General features: G+C 44.6%; 1 protein-coding gene across 1 annotated transcript; it reads left to right on the plus strand.

The window, feature by feature from the left end:
* Window positions 1–189: 189 nt before the first annotated feature.
* On the plus strand, window positions 190–19,509 carry THEM6 (thioesterase superfamily member 6). Its single transcript, XM_079984540.1, has 2 exons — window positions 190–974; window positions 17,277–19,509. The coding sequence occupies exons 1-2, from the start codon at window positions 465–467 to the stop codon at window positions 17,388–17,390; spliced, it is 624 nt and encodes a 207-aa protein (XP_079840666.1). The 5' UTR covers window positions 190–464; the 3' UTR covers window positions 17,391–19,509.
* Window positions 19,510–23,915: the final 4,406 nt, after the last annotated feature.

Consider the following 23,915-nt stretch of genomic DNA (forward strand, 5'->3'; position numbering starts at 1 on the left):
ACAATCACCTTCTATTAACAACGTAATTAAAAAAAAGGCTAAACAGCACAACCACAAGAAAAGGCATATGATAAATTTCACATATTATAAAATTCCTGGAAGGTGTCTCTTTGCATGGCATTTAACTGTTGAAAAAATAAAAATAATAATTTTGCAGAGAGCTGGCGGCGCGCAAGGGGGAGCTGTCCAGCAGACTCGAGCAAGCCAACAAGCAGCATCATCGTTATATAAGGCCGGCCGAGGAAGACGCTGAACCTGCGCAGGAAGCCGGAGAGGCGGCTCTGCGCGCAATGGAGGAGGAGGGCGGAAGACAGCGGAAGGAAGAGGAGGAGGAGCCGTGGCCGTGACCTTCGCTCCCCGGCGCCGGCTTTGCAAGACGGCTGCAAGCGCAGCTTCCCACGCGCGTTGCCCGGCTCCTCTGCAAGCACCGCCTGGACGGCGCGCCCAGCTCTTTCCTTTGCGCCATGGCGGAGCTGGCGTGGGCTCTGGGGGCCTTGGCCGCCCTGTTCGCCCTGCTGGACGGCTGGTACCTGCTGCGGGTGCCCGTGACGCTGCTGTACGCGCGCTGGGCGCTTCCCACGGTGTGGGACTTGCTGGAGGAGCAGAGCTTCGCCAGCCGGGTGCTGCCGTCGGACCTAGACTGCCTGGTGCACATGAACAACGCGCGCTACCCGCGCGAGGCGGACCTGGCGCGCCTGGCGCACCTCACCCGCTGCGGACTGCTGCGCGCCGTCCGGGGCTTAGGCGCGCACACGGTGCTGGCCGCCTCGACGTGCCGCTACCGCCGCTCGCTGCACCTGCTCGAGCGCTTCGACGTGCGCACCAGGCTGCTGGGCTGGGACGCGCGCGCCTTCGTCCTGGAGCAGCGCTTCGTGCGCGCACGGGACGGCTTCGTGTGCGCCGTGCTCCACGTCCGGCTGCACGTGGTGGGGGCCAGCCCCGCGCAAGCCGTCGAGATCCTCTGCCGCAGGAAGGTGAGTCGGAACCGGGCGGGGGAACGAGCTTAGCCAGGATTTGGGTTAATGGGGGGCAGCCAAAGTTGCTGAGCTGCTTTTGGGGTTGGGGCAGAACCTAAAGGTAAAGGGACCCCTGACCATTAGGTCCAGTCGCGGACGACTCTGGGGTTGCGGCGCTCATCTCGCTTTATTGGCCGAGGGAGCCGGCATACAGCTTCTGGGTCATGTGGCCAGCATGACTAAGCCGCTTCTGGCGAACCAGAGCAGCACACAGAAATGCCGGTTACATTCCCGCAGGAGTGGTACCTATTTATCTACTTGCACTTCGTGGGATGCGGGTGATGCTAGGGACGCGGGTGGCGCTGTGGGTTAAACCACAGAGCCTAGGACTTGCCAATCAGAAGGCCGGCAGTTCGAATCCCCAGAACGGGGTGAGTTCCCATTGCTCTGTCCCAGCTCCTGCCAACCTAGCAGTTCGAAAGCACGTCAAAGTGCAAGTAGATAAATAGGAACCACTCTGTTGGGAAGGTAAACGGCGTTTCCGTGTGCTGCTCTGGTTCGCCAGAAGCGGCTTAGTCATGCTAGCCACTTGACCTGGAAGCTGTCTGCGGACAAACGCCAGCTCCCTCAGCCTATAGAGCGAGATGAGCGTGCAACCCTAGAGTCGGTCACGACTGGACCTCATGGTCAGGGGTCCCTTTACCTTTACCTAGAATCATAGAATCATAGAGTTGGAAGAGACCACAAGGGCCATCGACTCCAACCCCCTGCCAAGCAGGAAACACCATCAGAGCACTTTGTGCTTTCGAACTGCTAGGTTGGCAGGAGCAGAGACTGAGCAACGGGAGCTCACCCCATCACGGGGATTCGAACCACCAACCTTCTGATCAGCAAGCCCTAGACTCTGTGATTTAACCCACAGCGCCAACCGCGTCCCTGAACCTCAGATAATGGTGTACTTTTCAGTGATATTTGTGGATCTGCCCCCCCAAACAAAATCCTACAAACCCCCCCCCCCCAAAAAAAAAATTAGAAATCCTGGCTACGTCCACGGGCTAGGGCAAGCCGAGTGGGTACAAAATTTTTCTTCGCATCCTAATAATTCACTAAACCTAAACATTTAGCACTGTTGTTTGTTTGCCTAATTGAATTTATATACCACCCTTTCCCCCCAGGGGTCTCAGGACGGTTCACAGAATAAAATCAAGATATAAAACCATAAAATACCTAATAAAAATAAAAACAACAACCCAATAGGCCCCCCCTTTAAAAAAACACACTTTAAAAGGCATATGATGTAAATCGGATCAACCAAAGGCCTGGTTAAAAAGGAACGTTTTGCCTGGTGCCTAAAGGTGTATAATGAGGGTGTCAGGTGGACTTCCCTGGAGAGAGCATTCCACAGGCGGGGAGCCACTGCAGAGAAGGCCCCGTTTTCGTGTTGCCACCCTCTGGACCTCTCGAGGAGGAGGCACATGAAGAAGGGCCTCAGAAGATGATCTCAGGGTCCGGGTAGGTTCATATGGGAAGAGGCGGTCCTTGAGGTATTGCAGTCCTGAGCCATTTAAGGCTTTATAGGTCAAAACCAGCACTTTGAATTGGGCCCGGAAACTAATTGGTAGCCAGTGCGGTTGGGCCAGGATCGGTGTGAGATGCTCAAACCGTCTTGCCAGTCCAATGAGCAACCTGGCCGCTGAATTCTGCACCAGCTGAAGTTTCCGAACTGTCTTGAGAGGCAGCCCTACGTAGAACGCCTTGCAGTAGTTCTGCCACATTATTTCCATTGTTTCATTTGTTTCTTATATTGAATTATACCGTATTGCAATTTGGGATTCTATGGAGTGCAAACTGCAATACGATACAGTGCAATATATAAGAAATGGAAGTGTGATTAGATATCGTATAACATCTGGAGCAGTGCGTTACAATTGTAGGGAAATCAGCAGATTCCTAATTTCTTAAGCTCTTCTGCTTGGTCTCTGCTTTGATGTATCTGAAGATGTATATTGCAGGTCCCTTTGTTGTTGTTTTGTTATTTAGTCATGTCCGACTCTTCGTGACCCCCTGGACCAGAGCACGCCAGGCACTCCTGTCTTCCACTGCCTCCTGCAGTTTGGTCAAACTCATGCTGGTATCTTTGAAAACCATCTTGTCCATACATCACTACTGGGAAAACCATAGCTTTTACTATACGGACCTTTGTTGGCAAAGTGATGTCTCTACTTTTTAAGATGCTGTCTAGGTTTGTCATTGCTTTTCTCCCAAGAAGCAGGCGTCTTTTAATTTCGTGGCTGCTGTCACCATCTGCAGTGATCATGGAGCCCAAGAAAGTAAAATCTCTCACTGCCTCCATTTCTTCAAATTCACTATTCAGGGAGACTTGGGGAATAGTAGGCCAGTTGAAATGGTTTTTACAGAACCTCCCAAGTGTCCCTATTTTCCAGGGACAGTCCTGGATTTACAGAAGCCGTCCCGATTCCTGATCTGATCCCAGAATGTCCTGCTTTTCCTTAGGATGTCCCTATTTCATCAGAAAAAATGTTGGAGGATATGGAATTATGCAACCCCTAAGTCAAAGAGATAACAATACAATCTTTACAGTCTTCCCTGTCCAGGGAAGTTATATAAAAACATAATAAAACATTAAAAATTAAATACGTTGGAAGCCACCCAGAGTGGCTTGTCAGATGGGGTGGGTTATAAATAATAAAATTATTATTATTATTATTATTATTATTATTATTATTATTATTATGGAATGGGATGTCCCAATTTTCATCAGATAAATGTTGGACGGTACATTTCTATGATTCAGAAGATCCCTTTGAGGTGACAAATTTTGGCCTCCCACAGAGCACCATATTGCGAAAGATTACCACTTTGGGCGATTTCCACCTTACATAAAAACATAATGTTATTATTTATTAAATTTGTACACCGCCCTATGCCTGCAGGTCTCAGGTGCAGTTCACAGGATAAAAGCACAGTATAAAAACACAAAATACATAAAATAAAAGCAGCCTGATAGCTCTCCCCTTCCCCAACACATTTAACAAGGGGCGTTGGATGCCAGTCGACCAAAGGCCTAGTTAAATGTGAATGCTTTTGCATGGCTTCATTATTCTATAAAGCTATACAGATGTTTTCTAAAGAATGTAGAGTTACTTATGTCCTTGGCTCAGGGGCGGGGTCGCATAACTCCAGTGCTTTTTTCTGGTGGGACCAAGGGGTATGCGTACCCCTAAACTTTTTGTGAATCCAATAAGTTTGGCCTCCTTGAGGGGCAGTATTTCAATATGAGTAGGAAAATGAGAGTACCCCTAAACATTTTTTTTAGGAAAAAAAGCACTGCATAACTCCATAACCTCCGACATATGCTGTCCAGGGTTGTAAAGACTGCGGAGAGAATAATTGGGTGCACTCTTCCCACCTTGGATCAAATCTATGCTTCCAGGTGCCATAAGAAAGCTGCAGAGATAGCGCAGGATAGTGCGCACCCCGGAAATGATCTCTTTCAGCTTCTGCCTTCTGGAAGAAGGTACAGGGTTATAAAGACCAGGACTAGCCGCCTGAGAAACAGTTTCTATCCAAATGCGATTTTGGTTTTAAACGCAGTGTAAGGTAGTCTCTAGGGACACGGGTGGCACTGAGGGTTAAACCACAGAGTCTAGGACTTGCCGATCAGAAGGTCGGCGGTTTGAATCCCCGCGACGGGGTGAGCTCCCGTTGCTCGGTCCCTGCTCCTGCCAACCTAGCACGTCAAAGTGCAAGTAGATCAATAGGTACCACTCCGGCGGGAAGGTAAACAGCGTTTCCGTGCGCTGCTCTGGTTCGCCAGAAGTGGCTTAGTCATGTTGGCCACATGACCCGAAAGCTGTACTCCGGCTCCCTCGGCCAATAAAGCGAGATGAGCGCCGCAACCCCAGAGTCTGCCACGACTGGACCTAACGGTCAGGGGTCCCTTTACCTTTAACCATCCCATTGGAAGACAGTGGACTCTCTTTGATCCTGTTCTCACACTGCCCAACCACCTGCCCCAAAGGGAAACCTGCAAACAGGATTTAAGCACAAAAGCATTTTCTCTCCTCCCGTGACCAATGACTCGTATTCAGGAGCCTTGCTGCCACCAGTGAAGCTGAATGTTGGAAGACCTTTATCTCGGTTGGCTTCCGAACTGGATTTTAAATTACTTTTATTTTTACATATGAAAGCATTCTTAATTGTTCTAATTGTGGAACCGGGTAATTGTCTTTTACTGCTGATGCTTTTTATTGCGAAACTGTCTCCAGATATTCTATGGAAAGGGAGTCATAAATGGAATTAAATAAGGTTCAGGGCAGACCAGAGGAGGTACTCCAAGTATGGTTAATCTATGGAAATCTCAGCCGCCCAGAGTGGCTGGGGAAACTCAGCCAGATGGGCGGGGTATAAATAATATATTATTATTATTATTATTATTATTATTATTATTATTATTATTATGCCACCAATTCGAAAGGCATGTGCGAGCGAATTCAGCTGAGCCAGGGCAGAAATACGGACTGTCTAATTTAAAGTTTCCATCGATCTCCTCAGACAATTCAACATGCATGGGGACATAAGAATACTTTTCTGTGAATTTGTCTAGCCCTCTTTTAAAAGCTGGTGGCCAGCATTGTCTATTGTGGCAGGGAGTTCCATAGATAAAACTATGGAAACGCTTTGTGCTGATTCCTCTACAGTGGGCAGGACCTGGGGCCGAACAACGGGAGCTCACCTCGTCGCAGGGATTTGAACCGCCGACCTTCTGATTGGCAAGTCCAAGAGGCTCAGTGGTTTAACCCTCAGCGCCACCTGCGTCCCCAATGGGAAGGGTAGAGAGGCCATAATTATACCCACTATGACAAGCACAGCTGCGCCATTAGGATCCAAACATGCTTTTAAAAAAATGTATACAGTTGGAACTTGGAAGTCGAATGGAATATTTATGTATGCAGCTATGGCGGCAAGGTTATTGATTGCCAAAAATTGGAAAAGCAGCAGCGTCCCAACTAAAACAGACTGGTTATCTAAAATGATGGAATACTACCATATTGCCGAACTAAACAGGGAGGATAAGAGGAGATATGGTACAAAAAGTGAATAAGGAGTGGGCTATCTTTAAGGAATACATCAAAATTTGTGTGGAAAAAGTAGAATTTCTGACAGATATTGAGTGAATCCAGAAAAGGATTAGAGTGAAAGGAAAGTAAAGTCAAGATAGAAGAAGAGATTAAAGAAATAATGAAATGCGTTTAAGCTAGTTGGAAGAAAAAAAGTAGCGTAACAAGAACGGCTGGCAGTCAAGTCACTTGGTGGGTGTCCATGTGGGGTAGGTGTGTAGGTATGTTGAAATGTACAGTATAGGTAGGTATTATATAGAGCAAAGTAGGTATGTTTTATGTTATGAAAATAAGGTAATTTGTTGTGTATGTGTATTTTGTAAATTTATATGTATGTGTTTTATATGTTAATAATAATAATAATAAAAATTAAGGAAGTCGAACGGACTCCGTTCCGGAAGTCCATTCGACTTCCAAAATGTTTGGAAACCAAAGCGTGGCTTCCGTTTGGCTGCAGGACGCTCCTGCAGCCAATCAGAAGCCCCGTCGGACGTTTGGGTTCCAAAGTACATTCACAAACCGGAACAGCTACTTCTGGGTTTGAGGCGTTTGGGATCCAAGGTTACGACTGTATTTCTAAAACTGCCAGTTTTTAATTGGAACATTTTCAGGGAAGCGTGTTCTTGACACCTGATTCCATCAGCATTTATAACGCGCGTATTACATTTTGTGTAACAGCTTAGAGGTTTTGATCAGGGGTCGGCAAGGGTTACTGGGCATGGGCCGGATCACTCCCGTGGAGATCCTCTGTGGGCTAGGGTGGCGCAGCGCGACACAGGAAATCGCTTCTGCACATGCTCAGACACCGAAAATCGTTCCTACACAGAAGCAATTTTTGGCATCTGGGCATGTGCAGAAGCGATTTCCAGTGCTGCGGATGTGTGCAGATGTGATTTCCAGTGTCTGGGCATGTGCAGAAGCGATTTCCGGTGCTGCGGACGTGCGCAGATGCGATTTCCAGTGTCTGGGCATGTGCAGAAGCGATTTCCGGAGCCGCGGAAGAGAGCCCACGCGCCACGCTGCACCAGTTTAGTGCAGCGCACGGGGACTCACTGAGCGGGCAGCTCGGGGGCCGGTTAAGCAGCGCGAAGCGAAGCCAGGTGCACACCGATCCCTCTTGCTCTCCTGGCTTCAGCGAAAGCAACGCAAAGCCATGGAGCCTGCATTCGCTCCATAAGACACACACACATTTCCCCTTAATTTTTGTTTTTTTTTTTTTTATAAATATTTATTGAGATTTTTTAAAATACAAAATGCAAAAATAATAAACAATATAACATGGATCATAACACATTTTTCAGAACTTCTTTGGACTCCCTCGCGTCTCCCACTCCCACTTACATCGTTGTAAATTTTTTCCAGCAATTTATCATCTTGTTTATATTCTTAAATTTTATTCAGTTAATTTAATCTATTCTCCACAAATTTATGTTTCCCTCAATCTCACTTATCGTCAAGTTCAATCTAATTCAATGGTAGGCAATTATTTATGATCTAGCATCCTTCTTAGCATTCAATCAAATTACAATACTTTTGTAGATAAATCTTGAATTTCTTCCAGTCTTCTTCAACCCTCTCTTCTCCCAGGTCTCGGATTCTGCCAGTCATCTCGGCCAGTTGCATATAGTCCATCAGCTGCATCTGCCATTCTTCCAGTGTGGGTAGATCTTGAGTTTTCCAGCTCTTGGCAATGAGTATCCTTGCTGCCGTTGTTGCATACATAAAAAATGTTCGGTCCTTCTTTAACACCTTCTGGCCGACAATGCCCAGAAGGAAGGCCTCTGGTTTCTTAGTGAAGGTATACTTAAATACCTTTTTCAACTCATTATATATCATTTCCCAAAAGGCCTTCACTTTAGGGCAGGTCCACCAGAGGTGAAAGAATGTTCCTTCATGTTCTTTACATTTCCAACATTTATTATCAGACAAATGGTATATTTTGGCAAGTTTAACTGGGGTCATGTACCATCTATATATCATTTTCATTACATTTTCCTTCAAAGCATTGCATGCAGTGAAGTTCAGCCCAGTGGTCCACAACCTTTCCCAGTCCTCAAACATAATATTATGCCCAATATCCTGAGCCCACTTTATCATAACCGATTTAACCATTTCGTCTTGTGTATTCCATTTCAGCAGCAAGTTATACATTCTTGATAAAACCTTAGTTTTTGGCTCTAACAATTCTGTTTCCAACTTCGATTTCTCCACCTGGAACCCTAGCTTTTTGTCATTTTTAAAAACTTCTTTAATCTGAGCGTAATGTAACCAGTCTCGCACTTTATCCTTCATTTTCTCCAAACTCTGCAATTTCCAATTGTCTCCATCTTTTTCTAATATTTCCCAATATTTTGGCCAGTTGGCCTCCATATTGAGTCTTTTTCGGGCCTTAGCTTCCAGAGGTGAAAGCCACCTCGGAGTTTTATTTTCCAATAAGTCTTTGTATTTTGTCCAGACTTTAAAAACTGCTTTCCTGACAATATGGTTCTTAAAGACCTTATTAATCTTAACCTTATCGTACCATAGATATGCATGCCAACCAAAGGCATTATTAAACCCTTCCAAGTCCAATACGTCAGTGTCCTCAAGAAGTAGCCAGTCTTTTAGCCAGCAAAAGGCTGCGGCTTCATAATACAACTTTAGGTCTGGCAGGGCAAAGCCCCCTCTTTCTTTCGCATCAGTTAGTATCTTGAACTTAATTCTGGGCTTTTTGCCCTGCCAGACAAATCTAGATATATCTCTCTGCCACTTCCGGAAACACTCTGTCTTGTCCACAATCTGCAATGTTTGAAACAAAAACAACATCTTTGGCAATACATTCATCTTAACAGCAGCAATTCGGCCTAGCAAAGAAAGCTTCAATTTTGTCCAACTATCCAAATCTCTCTTAATTTCAAACCAACATTTTTCATAATTATCCTTAAATAGACTCAGATTTTTTGCTGTTATGTTTACCCCTAGGTACTTTACTTTTTTAACCACAGTTAGTTCCGTTTCTCTCTGAAACTGTTCCGACTCTACATCTGTCAGATTTTTCCCCAACACCTTAGTTTTCTGTTTATTTAGTTTAAATCCTGCCACCCGACCAAAATCTTGAATCAGTTGTAATACTCTTTTTGTACTAGATTCTGGCTCCTGCAGGGTCAAAACTAGGTCATCTGCAAAAGCTTTAAGTTTATATTGTTTCACTCCGACCTGAATCCCTTCCACCAACCGGTCCCCTCTAATCATATTCAAGAGCACCTCCAGAACTGATATAAATAACAAAGGGGAAATCGGGCAGCCTTGTCGTGTTCCTTTTTCAATTTTAAACTCTTCAGTGACCACATTGTTTACTATCAATTTAGCCTTTTGTTCTGAATATATTGCATCAATCCCATTCTCAAAACCCCGACCCACTCCCATTTCTTTTAAATTTCCCTTCATAAATTTCCAAGAGATATTATCAAAGGCCTTCTCCGCATCTATAAAGATTAACACTGCTTTTGTATTTATATCAATTTGCAAAAGTTCCAAAATGTCAATAATGTTCCTTGTATTAGCAAACATGTGTCTACCTGGGAGAAATCCTGCCTGATCTTTATGAATTACTTCATTTAGAACTTTTTTAAATCTACTTGCCAAAACATCTGCAAAGATTTTGTAATCCACATTTAAAAGGGAGATGGGACGGTAGTTCTTAAGTTGTGTCTTTTCAGCTTCCGATTTTGGTATCAATGTGATGAAAGCTTCCTTCCACGATTCCGGCGCCCTCCTCCCCTCCATAATTTCATTGCTAACCTCCATCAGTGGTTGAATCAAATGGTCTTTTAATATCTTATAATACTTGGAGGTTAGCCCGTCTGGCCCTGGAGATTTGCCCGGTTTCATGTTTTGAATGGCTTGTTCAATTTCTTGACATGTTATTTTACTGTTCAGGAGAGATCTATTTTCTTGTGACAGCCTTTTAAGTCCATTTTTCTCCAAAAATTGTTTTATCTCATCCTCATTCTGCGGCCCTTGAGTATATAATTTTTTGAAGTATTTCTGGAAACACTTTCTAATCTCCGTGGGGTTCTGAATATTTCTTCCTTCAATTTCCAAATTTGTAACTGTATTCAATTTTTGTCTCTTCTTCAACTGCCAAGCTAGCAGTTTCCCACATTTGTTTGCCGATTCAAAAGTTTTTTGTTTCATTAATTTAATCTTCCACTCTATTTCCTGATTTATCAGTTTAGAATATTGTGCTTGATAGAATTTGATTTCTCTCAAGATCGGCAGGGACTTCGGGTTTGATCTTAACTTCTTCTCCAATTCTTTTATTTTCTCCAAAATCTTATCTTTTCTGTCATTTTGTTTCCTCTTCCTTGCCACGTTCTGTTGTATCAAGAACCCCCTCATCACAGCTTTACTTGCATCCCAAATAATTCTTTTTTCCACCGCAGTGTTCATATTTATCTCAAAGTAATCCTTCAATGCTTTCTGGGCCTTCTTAGTAATCTCCTGATCTCTGAACAGATTGTCATTCATCTTCCATCTAAAGGAGCCAGTTGGTAATAGTATCATATCCATTTTCAATGCATTATGGTCGGAGCAGGTTTTTGGGCAGATTTCCACCTTTCTGACCTTCGGTGCCAGACCTCTAGTTATCCATATTTGGTCGATTCTTGTCCAAGTCAGCTGAGCTTCAGAGAAGAATGTTCCTTCTTTTCCCAAGGGATTCTTCGTTCTCCAAATATCTATCCAGTCCATATTGTCAGTCATTTCAAAAAAGGTCTTTGGTAGTCTGCCATCTTTAGTGACATTCTGGCTTTGTGACTTATCCATATTTATTGATACAACCCCGTTCATATCTCCCATCATGATGATGTTGTCATAATCCAGATGTTCCAGCATAGTCTCATGCAACTTCTTGAAAAATTCCGACTTCCCTTCATTTGGTGCATAAATTCCTAATATCAGAATCTTTTCTCCTTGATGTTGTATTTCGATTGCCAAAATTCTTCCATATTCATCTTTAAATAAGAATTTGGGTGACAGGCTCTCTTTTGCATATATCACCACGCCTCTCTTCTTTACTTTGTCTGAAGATATAAATTCCTGACCAAGTCTTTTGTTTATTAGTACTTTCCGATGGAGCCTAGTCACATGTGTTTCTTGTAAGCAAATAATGTCCAATTGTTCCTTTTTCAATATATGAAAAATTTTCCTTCTTTTTTCCGGAATGTTACAGCCATTTATATTCCAACTCAAAAGTTGCAGAGACATCCTGGATAAGTCTGGTTATTTTTCTAGGGGTAGTACCTTGTTCGCTGGGTCTTCAGAATCCGAGGGTGCAGGCACCTCTGGTACTACAGGCCCCGAGGGTAATTCCAGTCCTTTTTGAAGGTCCTCTCCGTACGCAATCAGAAATTTGTCTCTATCTTCCAGTGATCTGATTTTAATCTTCTTCCCTCTAAAAGTAAAAGATAATCCTTGAGGAAAGTCCCACCTGAAGATAATTGTGTTGCTCCTTAACAGTCTTGTTAGTTCCAAATAGTCAGCTCTAAGATCCAGCAGTTGTTTAGGAATATCCTTAAAAATTTCGATTCTTTTATCCAGAATGTCCAGTGACTTTCCGTAATGTAAGCCCAAAATCTTATCCCTTTCCTCCTTTGATCTCAATATTATTAAACAGTCTCTGGGCTTCTCTCTCTTTATAAGTCTTCCAAGTCTGAAAGCTGATGTAATTTTGAAGTCCTTTTCCTCTAGGTTCCAAAACTTGGAAAATTCTTTAGTCAGAAACTCAGCTAAGTTGCCTTCTTCCACCTCTGGTATCGACCTTATCCTTAAATTAGTCTGTCTATTCTGTAGTTCTATCATAGAAAGATAGGTCTGGTGTTCACCTACTTGTTTGCTGAGTGGTCTTACCTCTTTCTCTAAATTTCCCAATCTTTGGCTGGTATCTTCAGCCAATTTCCGATTTTCACCTGCAGTCTCCTTCAGTTCTCCAATTGCTTGCACATTTTGTGCAACTTGTCCAGTTAGTCTATTTAAACATTCAGTATTTTGTTCAATTTTAGCTGTTTGTTGATCAGCTTTTTTATCCAAAGATTCCACTTTTTTTTCCAAAGATTCCAGTTTTTCAAGAATTTTCTCTAAAGTAGAGCTGATTCCTCCTGAGGCCATCTCTTCCAATTGAAATTCCTCAGTTTCTGCCCCTGGCAGAAAAGCAGCTTCTTTCTCAGAAGTCAGAGTAGGCAAAGTAAGCACAGTAGGCACAGATGATCTACGTGCCTGGGAGACTGCGGTTAGAGTTGTTTGTCTGGTTCTCGGTCCCTTTCTTCTTGCGCCACTCATTCCAGAGTTATCTAAAATTCAAGGTCAAGCTGAGTTGTTCCCATGAGAGAAATAGCGGCCCAGATGGTAATAATCAAACAGGAGGCCGGGAAAGGGAAAGTAAAACAATGTCACTGCTATTAATCCCAAATCCTCTAGGGGGAACTTAAAATGTCTTTAGAAAAGAAGACAAATTTCCATAAAAATATTGTAATCCCATTTAATGTCCGAGAGCCTTCAATAAGGTAATTTTTAGCAGAGTTAGTGTTTAAAAAGTCACAGTGTTTCAGTGTTTCAGACAGTGCTTGCTGGTATTCCAAAAGATGCTTCAAAGTAACCAGTTCAAACTCCCTCAGATTGTTTCAAAGTTTAAGTTCAAAAGTATCCAGCCCTGCAAGCTGGCTACTCAATTACTCAGGCAGTTCCAGCACCTGGGTTTCTTGCTTTAATTGTAATCCAAATAGAAGAAAGGTATCAAAGTCCACATAAAAATCATATAATCAATTACTTAGAGTCCTTATTCAGCTTAAAAATAATTTCCATGGATGCCCAGATCTGTTAGGTTAAAAGTTCACTCTTTGCCTCCACTCCTCCGGCTCTTTGCTTAATGATTCAATGACAGCGGAAGACGGACTTCCTATTTTTCGTCACTCCGCTTTCAGCCAAATTAAGTACTTAAAGTCCCGAAACTTTTAAAGTCCGTTTACTCACGGGTTGTTGTTTTCCGAATCTGTAGTTTAGGAAGAAAGGACAGCGCTCACCGACAGCAGCAACGCGGCTTCACTCCGCCGATTGCGGAACGATCCTCAGCGCCGCAACCCCCTCCGCGATCCGGAGCCCCTTACGGGGCTCCTTCAACGTTTTGGGGGCTGCTCCTGGCGCCCGCCGGACCCCAAGACCACAGGCTTCTACTGCCTGTGGTTTTCCTGAATGGGTCCCCGCTTCGCCGCAGCGGGAGACCCTTTTTCGGCGGAGCTTCCCTTTCCCGACTAGGAAAGGGCAGCCATTGCCGTTCGCGCCGCCTCCGGAAGTCCATTTCCCCTTAATTTTTGGAGGGGGAAAAGTGCGTCTTATAGAGTGAAAAATACGGGGGGGGGGTGTACATATATATATATCTTTATTAATTTAAAATAAATACATCTATGAAAAAACAGATGGACCAACAAGTAAACAAACATCCAATCAAACGAACAAATAACAGAAGAATCAAACAAACCACCACACTATAAGATACAACAAGATTAATATAACTATCATCATAGATGCTCCTGGTACTGAAAACAATTATAAAACTTATAGAGAAGAAAATTAAAAATGACTTCCAATTAATCTCACTGTACTTTATCCATTACTTTATACCACACAGTTACATATTTCTTATATAGTTTCTTTTTACCTCCCTACAAATTTATTTCTACAACACCTTTTCACCTTCTCACCCCTTGCTTTTTCCTGTAAGACCTATTGCAGTCGTTAAGAGTCGTCAACAGGCTCATCACAGCTATCTGCCAATCACCCAATCCCACCACCCTTCTGAGTAATACCCCTCCCCACCTTCTCACTATATAGAAGGGTCTGGTGACTTCTGTTTCAGTGTATCTGAAGAAGTGTGCATGCACACGAAAGCTCATACCTAGAACTAACTTAGTTGGTCTTTAAGGTGCTACTGGAAGGAATTTTTTGTTTTATTTTGTTATTTCTACAATATAGGGATCAGTCTAATTCTGCCAAGGTGCTTCCTTTTACTGCATAGTTTTCTAAATATTCTTTAAAGATTCTCCAGTCCTTATAGACTTTTTGTTTTGGTTGGCACCTTACCCTTCCTGTCGCTTTTGCTAGCTGCAGATATTCTACCATTAGGATTTGCCAATCTTCTATGTTTTTCCAATTTCTTGCTACTAAAATTCTGGCCGCCGTTATTCCATAAATGAAAAATGTTCTTTTGCCGACCTCTGCTTTTGATGACGAAGCGTTGCGTAAATCCTGTATAATTAAAGATTAAAATGCCGCCACCCCCAAATGCCTTTCACCTAGAAAGCTAGCATGTCAGGGACAAACCATGAGCTTCCTGATATCACCATGAGCAGAGAAGCAGAATTCATAGGAGAAGACAAACAACCTTCTAATTACCAGTAGTTACAAATGAGCCAGCTATGTAATTTACAGAGCTTCTGGCAAGGAGAAATTGCATTAATAAGGCTCTTGGAAGATGCTCAGGGGAGAATACCATTGCATGCTCACTGCTGTGTCCCAGTGGATTGCCAGAAGTCTGTGACATAGGATTATAGAAACAGCAAACAATCTGGTTGTTGTTTAGTTGTTTAGTCGTGTCCGACTCTTCGTGACCCCCTGGACCAGAGCACGCCAGGCCCTCCTGTCTTCCACTGCCTCCCGCAGTTTGGTCAAACTCATGCTGGTAGCTTTGAGAACACTGTCCAGCCACCTTGTCCTCTGCTGTCCCCTTCTCCTTGTGCCCTCCATCATTCCCAACATCAGGGTCTTTTCCAGGGAGTCTTCTCTTCTCATGAGGTGGCCAAAGTCTTGGAGCCTCAGCTTTAGGATCTGTCCTTCCAGGGAGCACTCAGGGCTGATTTCCTTCAGAATGGATAGGTTTGATCTTCTTGCAGTCCATGGGACTCTCAAGAGTCTCCTCCAGCACCAGAATTCAAAAGCATCCATTCTTCGGCGATCAGCCTTCTTTATGGTCCAGCTCTCACTTCCATATTTAAATGCTGGTGGACTCAAGCCTGCCTTGTCAGTTTCTTGACGTGATCTCTTAGCTGGCAAGTATATAAAGGAGGAAATCTTGAGTGGAACGGCAGTGAGTTGCAAGTAGCTCCTGTGGTGCAGAGGTTAGAGCAGAGGTTCCCAAAATTATTTGGCCTCCTGCCACGTTTCCAGAAAAAAATTACTCGGCGCCCCCCTGGAAATCTGCCTTCTTTAAGCAAACAAACAGAGAGATACAGTGCCAAATTTGCATTCTTTTATGTATCTATATTTCTACCTACGTCCGACAACATTGGCCAAATCCTGGTATGCCCCGTGGAGGACCTTAAGGTCCACAAATGACAACAATTTGGAGGTCCCAAGTCGCAAGGTGTTTAGATTGGTCTCAACTAGGGCCAGGGCCTTTTCAGCACTGGCCCCAACTCGATGGAATGCTCTGTCCCAAGAGACCAGGGCCCTGTGGGACTTGACATCTTTCTGCAGGGCCTGCAAGACAGAGCTGTTCCGCCTGGCCTTTGGTTTGGACTCAGTCTGACCCTTGTGTTTTCCCTCCCCTTATGGTCTTGATCTATTGGCTACTTTTAAAATGAGGCTGTATTTTAAATTGCATTTTAACCTGTATTTTAAATTGGTTTGTTTTTTCCCCCTACCATGTTTTTTTTTACTGTGATTTTATTGGTGTTAGCTGCCCTGAGCTCTGCCCGGGCAGGGCGGGGTATAAATAAAATTTATTATTATTATTATTATTATTATTATTATTATTATTATTATTATTATTAAATAGACAGGCAAGCTGTGATCCACTTCTTGGCCTGGGTAAGCCAGAAAGGGTTCCCCCAAGCCTGAAAAAACCCCTCACCTCCAGCACAACGCCCAGATCCATGGGAAATCTATGTCCCCATTGCACAACAGCGCCCGTCCTGGTCGTTAGCATCATTACGCAACAGATGAAACATGTACGAAGGGTTTTTCAAAAGTTTCAAATATCCGAAAGTGCTGTGGCAGTCATTCCAATTTCGTTACCAAATTTGGGTCTTTTTTCACGTTTAGAAATCAGATTTCAAGAACTGGATTGCTGTGTCTTTTCTTTTTTTTCCTCTCACATGAAAACCAGCTTTAGTTCCTCAGATTCATATTGGATTCCGCCACCCATTGTCCCCTAGGACTATTTCATCTTCTTTCTCTGCTCTTTTTTTTTGTAATAATCTTTATTAATTTAAATTACACACTTATACAAAGAATTTACAGTCCCATAGTACAAAAAGAGAATTAAAGAAAAAACAATTAAGAAAAAAGAAAAGAAGAAAATACAGGAAAAAGAAAGAAGAAAAAGCAAATTTACGTACATAAAAAACCCCTTAATCTTAATAATTAATACTTAAATAAAAAAGACTTCTGACAAAACGAGTCTTCCAATCATTTGCATAGCTGTCAACGTTTTCCTTTTTTTAAGGAAAATTCCCTTATTCCGAATAGGATTCCTCGCAAGAAAAGGGAAAAGTTGAATTCTCATTGTACTGTTTATACTGTCGTTTTTTTCGCACAGTTTTATATTCTTTAATAGCGCTCCCGCCTACTCCACAAACGGTATTTGTTGCATTTACAAGTATCACTCAAGTTCTGCTAATATGGTGTGTTTGGTACAATATGATCTTACATAATCCTTAAATATTCTCCATTCTCCAAATATTTTCTGGTTCAATAATCCTCTAACTCTTCCCGTCAGTTTTGCTCGTTGTAAATATTCTAACATGAGTATCTGCCAATCCGTAATTGTCATTATTGTTTCGTTTTCCCACTTCCTCACCACAATAATTCTTGCTGCTGTGGTGGCATACATGAACAGCGGTCTTATGTCTTTCTTAATTTGTAATGGTAAAATGCCTAAAAGGAAGATCTCTGGGGGTTTTTTAAAGGTTAGTCTGAATAATTTCTTAAATTCGTTATAGATATTATCCCAGAATTCCCTAATGATTGCACAAGTCCGCCACGTGTGATAGTATGACCCCACATCTATAACAAATTGGTGACCCTCCTTTATGCATTTTCGCTAGTTTCAAGGCGGTAAATTCACAGCACGCTATAACCTTAGGCAGAACATCACGAAGATGTTATATAGATGGCATAATATCCCCTTCTTTCTCTGCTTTTATAGGTGGAGTCTCCTGAGCTTCCTGAGGAAATACTACACTGGTTGAAATACAACGAAGTCAACAGCCAAAAGTTACGGGCAGAGAGCGATTTGCAGGAAAACAACAAGGAAGAGTAATGGGATACCTCAAACCCGTTATGACCTCGGTGCAGGATCCTTCCTGCAGAATCGCTGAGGATTATTAAGACTCCCCTTTTCAGCTACCGTGAAAAATAAGAAAGCTCTTGCACTGCAGCAACAACAAACCCAGCCAATTTGATAGTCAGCCCCAAAGGATTGGGACCACGTGGAGCAATTCTATGGTTCCACCCTGTCAGCAGCCGTGCACAGGGAAATAAGGTCACGCCAACCCAACCGTAGTATAGCACTGGATTTAGTCGCGATCCTGTCCTCATCCACTGGGCATTACTCGAGAACAGGAATGCCATCCCCCTGTTCTTAACCTGTTCTTGTTTACGAAAGCCAGCCCTGATAGTTCTGTGGTGACCATCATGGCCCAGAAAACTGAGGAGAGACGTGTTTTGGGTCTATGAAAGGGGAACCCAGTTGACTTTTTGATTTGAGGTCACCACAGATCCAGGGCTCTGCAGAAACCAAAGTATAAACGGGCAACAGTCTTGCGGGGAAGCCTGGGTTGTCGTCTGCTTACAAACTGGAGCCAGCGACGTTGCTCTCCAGATGTTGTTGAACTAAAGCATGCCTCGTTGGCCAGGCTGGTTGAGGCTGATGTCCACAACATCTGCAGAGCATTGTTTTGGCTACCCCAATCTACTGTGACAGATCTGCTGCCATCTCGCATTCACACACAGCTGTCTTCATGCAAACACTTTAAATCGGAGTTGGGGGACCTGTGGCCCTCCAGATGTTCCTGGGACTACATCTCCCATCATCCCAGGCCATCGGGATGATGGGAAACAAGATCTGGAAGGCCACAGGTTCCACGTCCCTCCAGTGTTTAATGGAAACAGATGTACCCCATCAGAGCCCAGGTGGACCACACAAGACCTTCAACTCTTTTTGCTGCAACGTCTTGTAGGCCTCCTAGCAGAAAGAGTTGTTCCAGGCAGACCCCACCCGTGGCCAGCTGATTTTTCTTGAAGTGGGGGACATTCCAGTATTAGGACTTGGCTCAGGCTTCCTCAAACTCGGCCCTCCAGATGTTTTTTTGACCTACAACTCCCATGATCCCTAGCCAGCAGGACCAGTGGTCAGGGATGGTGGGAATTGTAGTCTCAGAACATCTGGAGGGCCGAGTTTGAGGAAGCCTGGCTTAGCTGAAAGGGAATTCCGTGTAGCACATCCGATTCCCACAGCCTTGCATGAGCTAGCACCCGTTTAATACAGCAGAGACAATCAGGGTTTGATGTTCACAGCACCAAATATACAAAACAGGCACAGACTTATTTCATTCTACATGGTTCTTCTGTTCCAGAGAGATTTCCCCCCCCCCGTACATCTGGTGAACCAGGAGGAAACCAGCGTGGTTTAAAATAGCTTTGAGGAAAAATTGTTGTTTGTTCTTTATTGTTACTGTATTTAATTATTCGGTGCTGAAGATTGGTTGGTGGTTTTCAAAAGGGTTTTTTTAAAAAAAAAGTTAATCTAGTGGAATAGAAAGATCAACTATTTTGCACAAGAGGGAATCAGCACTGTCTTCAAGTCTTATTTATTTAACTTATTTTCTTTTGCACTGATATGTTGCTTTTTTCCGTTTGAGGCGGTTTGCAATTTTGAAGCGAGAGCTTGCAGCCCAGCAGAGGGAGGAAAACAGAGAGGAACATGATAAAAATTGGGTATCAGTTCCAGCACAATTTAATCAATTCTGTACTGACCACAGAGGGAGCCAGGTTTGGAAGGAGAAGAGGGATGGAATTGCAGTTGGACCCCGTCAAGTCTTACCTGCATAGATTATGTGGGCAGGTGAAATTTAGGCATCAAGTTACACCAAGGATGGCTAATGTTGCCCTGCAGATATTGCGCTATAACTCCCCATCACTCCTGACCAGCCGCCATGTTGGCTGGGGATTGATGGGAGTTTGGAGCAAGGCTAGGGGACACAGTTTGGTACAGCTGAGTTAGAAAATACAACTTCAGGCATGTTCTCCCAAGCTCATCTCCAGTTGACTTGGAAATGACATGAGATCTCCCCACAAAAAAAAGTGCTTGGAAGTCATTCTACCAAGCTATTCCATTTTAAAAAAAGTTCCTTGCCAGTCCCCCTTCTACAGTGATAAATTTTACATGTAACGTAAACGCAGCTAAATAAATATGGGCTGGTGCTACCGTGTTTGTCTTCTTTGTTCCTATTTTGGGGGGTTTTCGGGGCAAATTCGACCATGTTTCACCCATTTGCACAATGCACCTTCTCATCAGGTTTGTGGAGTTAAACTATGGAACTCCCTCCCACAAGATGCAGTGATGCCCCCCCCCCCCCCGCGTGGGTGGCTTTAAAAGAGGACTGGAACAAATCCGAAGCCCAACCTTGTACTTCGGGCAAATCCTGCTGCCAAGCTACCACCACACGTCTTGCTCTGCTTTCCTCTGGAGCACGCCTGAACCAAACTTTTTCAGCAGGGGGCCGGTCCACTGTCCCTCAGAACTTGTGTGGGGCCGGACTATATTTTTTGGGGGAAAGAACGAATTCCTATGCCCCACAAATAACCCAGAGATGCATTTTAAATAAAAGGACACATTCTACTCATGTAAAAACACGCTGATTCCTGGACTGTCCATGGGCCGGATTTAGAAGGCGATTGGGCCGGATCCAGCCCGCAGGTCTTAGTTTGCCTACCCATGCCTTAGTTCAGGGGTCAGCAAACTTTTTCAGCAGCGGGCCAGTCCACAGTCCCTCAGACCATGTGGGGGGCCGGACTATATTGGGGGGGGGAGGGAATGAACAAATTCTTATGCCCCACAAATAACCCAGAGATGCATTTTAAATAAAAGCACACATTCTACACCAGGCAGGCCCCACAAATAACCCAGAGATGCATTTTAAATACAGTGGTATTTCGGATTACAGACGCTTCAGGTTACAGACTCGGCTAACCCAGAAATAGTACCTTGGGTTAAGAACTTTGCTTCAGGATGAGAACAGAAATCGCATGGCGGTGGCAGCAGGAGGCCCCATTAGCTAAAGTGGTACCTCGGGTTAAGAACAGTTTCAGGTTAAGAACGGACCTCCAGAACGAATTAAGTTCTTAACCCGAGGTACCACTGTAAAAGGACCCATTCTACTCATGTAAAAACACGCTGATTCCTGGACCATCCGTAGGCCGGATTGGGAAGGCAATTGGGCCAGATCCGGCCCCCGGGCCTTAGTTTGCCTACCCATGGTCTAAATGAAGTAAATGAAAAGGGCAGGGAGAATTTTGGGGGAGAAAGCGTGGCTCAGACTGCCTCTGCAAAGCCCCATAGGTAAAGGTAAAGGGACCCCTGACCATTAGGTCCAGTCGTGGCTGACTCTGGGGTTGCGGCACTCATCTCGCTTTATTGGCCGAAGGAGCCGCTTCTGGCGAGCCAGAGCAGCACACGGAAACGCCGTTTACCTTCCCGCCGGAGCGGTACCTATTGATCTACTTTCGTTTTGACGTGCTTTCGAACTGCTAGGTTGGCAGGAGCTGGGACTAAGCAACGGGAACTCACCAAGTCACGGGGATTCGAACTGCCAACCTTCTGATCGGCAAGTCCTAGGCTCTGTGGTTTAACCCACAGCGCCACCCGCGTCCCCACGCAAAGCCCCATGGTGCTGCTTTAATTTGATTGCAATGATAACTTGGAGAACGTTGCCTAAGCTACTTGCCTCCTTTAGAAGGGCTGAGCAATGAGCTTTGCAGCCCAATAACCACTAGAGAGAGAAACTCGCAGCCGCAGTTTGAAAGCCAGAGACCTCTGCACCCCTCTCTGGCGTGTACAGGAATGCACAAACGCAACGTCAGAAAATGACCTCGCTGCATTTGAAGCCACTCATGTAGACACAGCCTAAACGTGAAGAGCCAGGATTATTGATTTCCCGCATGAACTCCAACAGGGGTTTCTGGGAATGAGCAAAAGGTGCAAGACAAATGCTGCTTTTGCGGGAGTGATTCAAGCGCACAAAGCGTGTTCTCCCTAACAGAGAGCACGTGTTGCGGTTGGGGGAACAGGCCACCCTGCCGTGACTAGGCAAATTTGGTCAGCAACCCTAGCCTTTAAGGGGTTAATTGGGTTGCTGGGGAATTTTGATTGTTGCCAATTCGGAGGAGGGGTCAGAGGCTTTAAATATAGGGGCCAGACATGGGGACGTCCTCTTGGCCATTTTGCACCGGATCACATGGAGCACTTGGACAATCTTCTCATTGTCTGGTTACATTTCTTTATTTCTTTATTTCCCCTTTCTTTTTAATCCTCTCTAGTCCCTTAAATAATTTAATTCCCCCCCTTTTTCCTGTTCGATTTCCCACCCCTTACCCTGCCCTGTGGGAAGATTCTCCCTATAGCCGTGGCTTGCCTTTCCCAATAGGGAAAGAGCCCCTGTTCCCCCATTTTGCCTGTTTAATTGTGGGGCTAGTCAGGGCTGTTCCCAGCTTAGCTGGAATCACTTTCGTTTATAGTATCCCCGAAGGTTGGCTTTAATTTGAGTGTGTGCAGCGCTGTTGGCCAAATTTTAAGCTAGCCTTGGGTGGGAGCACTAATTTGGCTTCCTTTAATATTGCCATGAGACTAAGATTCTCAAGAGCAGAAACAGGGAGGCCTATTCGGCCTGCACATTAACTTCCAAGCCTAAGTCTGCTACAGGTAGCAGTTACTTGTTAAGTCTCTGCCACGTGACTCATTCTCGCTATAGGAATGTATCTGCTTGCAGGCCCAGTTGCTCCTAATGTATATCTGAGGCAGACAAAGGGCCCCAGAGGCTCTCTGTGCCTCCAAAGACTATGAGCACTCTGTATATGCTCTTGAATTATGCCATTTCTGAACAAGTTTATCTTCTTTAAGTTTGTTTTGCCCTGATAGTGGCGAATGCCATTTTAGAGATGAGCCATTGTGGCTTACTGGCTAAAGTGTAAGACCTGGGAGACAGGGTTCATATCCCCCTCTTAGCCATTGTTATAACAAAACAAAACTAACTGCTCCTTTTAGGCTATTCTGATGCTGGGTAGTTCTGCCCATTTGTGATAAAAGAACTTTGGGTTTTCTTGAAGGAGTGCTTCCCTCTAAAAGGGCAAGCAGGGGTACCTGGACAAGCTGTGGGCTACCTCAACTCTCCTATTTCACTGGAATTTATGCCTGGCCTAGCAGGTGATCCTAGGGCTTTGCCCTAGAATTTGATGGCCTGGAAGCGTTTCTGGCCTGAATAGTGTTCCCATGTGGTCTATAAGCATTGGTTTCACTGGGTCAGCGCATAGTGCCGGTAATGCCTAGGTTGCAGGATTGGTCCCTGTATGGGACAGCTGCATGCTCCCCCATTGCTCTACCTGGACACTTAGGTCCTTTTGGTGGTTACCTCACTGCGAGGGATGTAATGGGCGCCACATTTGCAATATGCAAGTGGGAGAAAGCACCTTTGCGTGCCCGCATTGTAGTTTGCTCTGTGCATTGCAGGGCACGGCGCTGCACGGGCTGCAATTGCATTGCATTGCGTGTGAGATTTGCAGTTGCATTGCACGGAGGGTGTGTTTGCATTGCACGGAGTGTATTGTTACATTGCACGGAGTGTGTTGTTGCATTGCACGGAGTGTGTGTGCATCGCATGGAGGGTGTAGTTGCATTGCACAGAGTCTGTTTTTGCATTGCAAGGAGTGTGTGTGCATTGCACAGAGTGTGTAGTTGCATTGAACGGAGGGTGTGTGCAGTGCACAGAGTGTAGTTGCATTGCATGGAGTGTAGTTCCATTGAACGGAGTGCGTAGTTGCATTGCACGGAGGGTTTGTGTGTGCATTGCACGGAGTGTGTATTTGCATTGCACAGAGCGTGTTTTTTGCATTGCAGGGAGTGTGTAGTTGCATGGCACGGAGTGTGTAGTTGCATTGAATGGAGTATGTAGTTGCATTGCATGGAGGGTTTGTGTGTGCATTGCACAGAGCGTGTTTTTGCATTGCAGGGAGTGTAGTTGCATTGCACGGAGTGTGTAGTAGCATTGAACGGAGTATGTAGTTGCATTGCATGGAGGGTTTGTGTGTGCATTGCACAGAGCGTGTTTTTTGCATTTCAGGGAGTGTGTAGTTGCATTGCACGGAGTGTGTAGTTGCATTGAACGGAGTATGTAGTTGCATTGCACAGAGGGTTTGTGTGTGCGTTGCACAGAGTGCGTAGTTGCATCGCACAGAGCGTGGTTTTTTTTTTTTTTTTTTTTTTTTTTTTTTTTTTTTTTTTTTTTTTTTTTTTTTTGCATTGCACAGAGTGTGTGTCGGAAAAGGAAGCTGGCTTGGCAGCAGCTTTGTCAGGACTTCTTTAGGGGTTCTGGCCAGCGTCGGCCCTGTAAATTTACGTATCATGATGGCAGCACAAGATGCCCCCTGCCCAAGCGCTGGAAGCTGGAAGCTGGCAAGCAATAGCTCAATACCTTTTGCCCATAGTCCCATTTTATTTAGGGATCCAGTGGATATCGTTGCTAAAACAAACCACTCGCCTATGGAGAACCTGTCTGCCTTGAAGGAAGTTATT

Source organism: Podarcis cretensis (genome assembly GCF_951804945.1).
Source record: "Podarcis cretensis genome assembly, chromosome: 7".
Classification (NCBI taxonomy): Eukaryota; Metazoa; Chordata; class Lepidosauria; order Squamata; family Lacertidae; genus Podarcis; species Podarcis cretensis.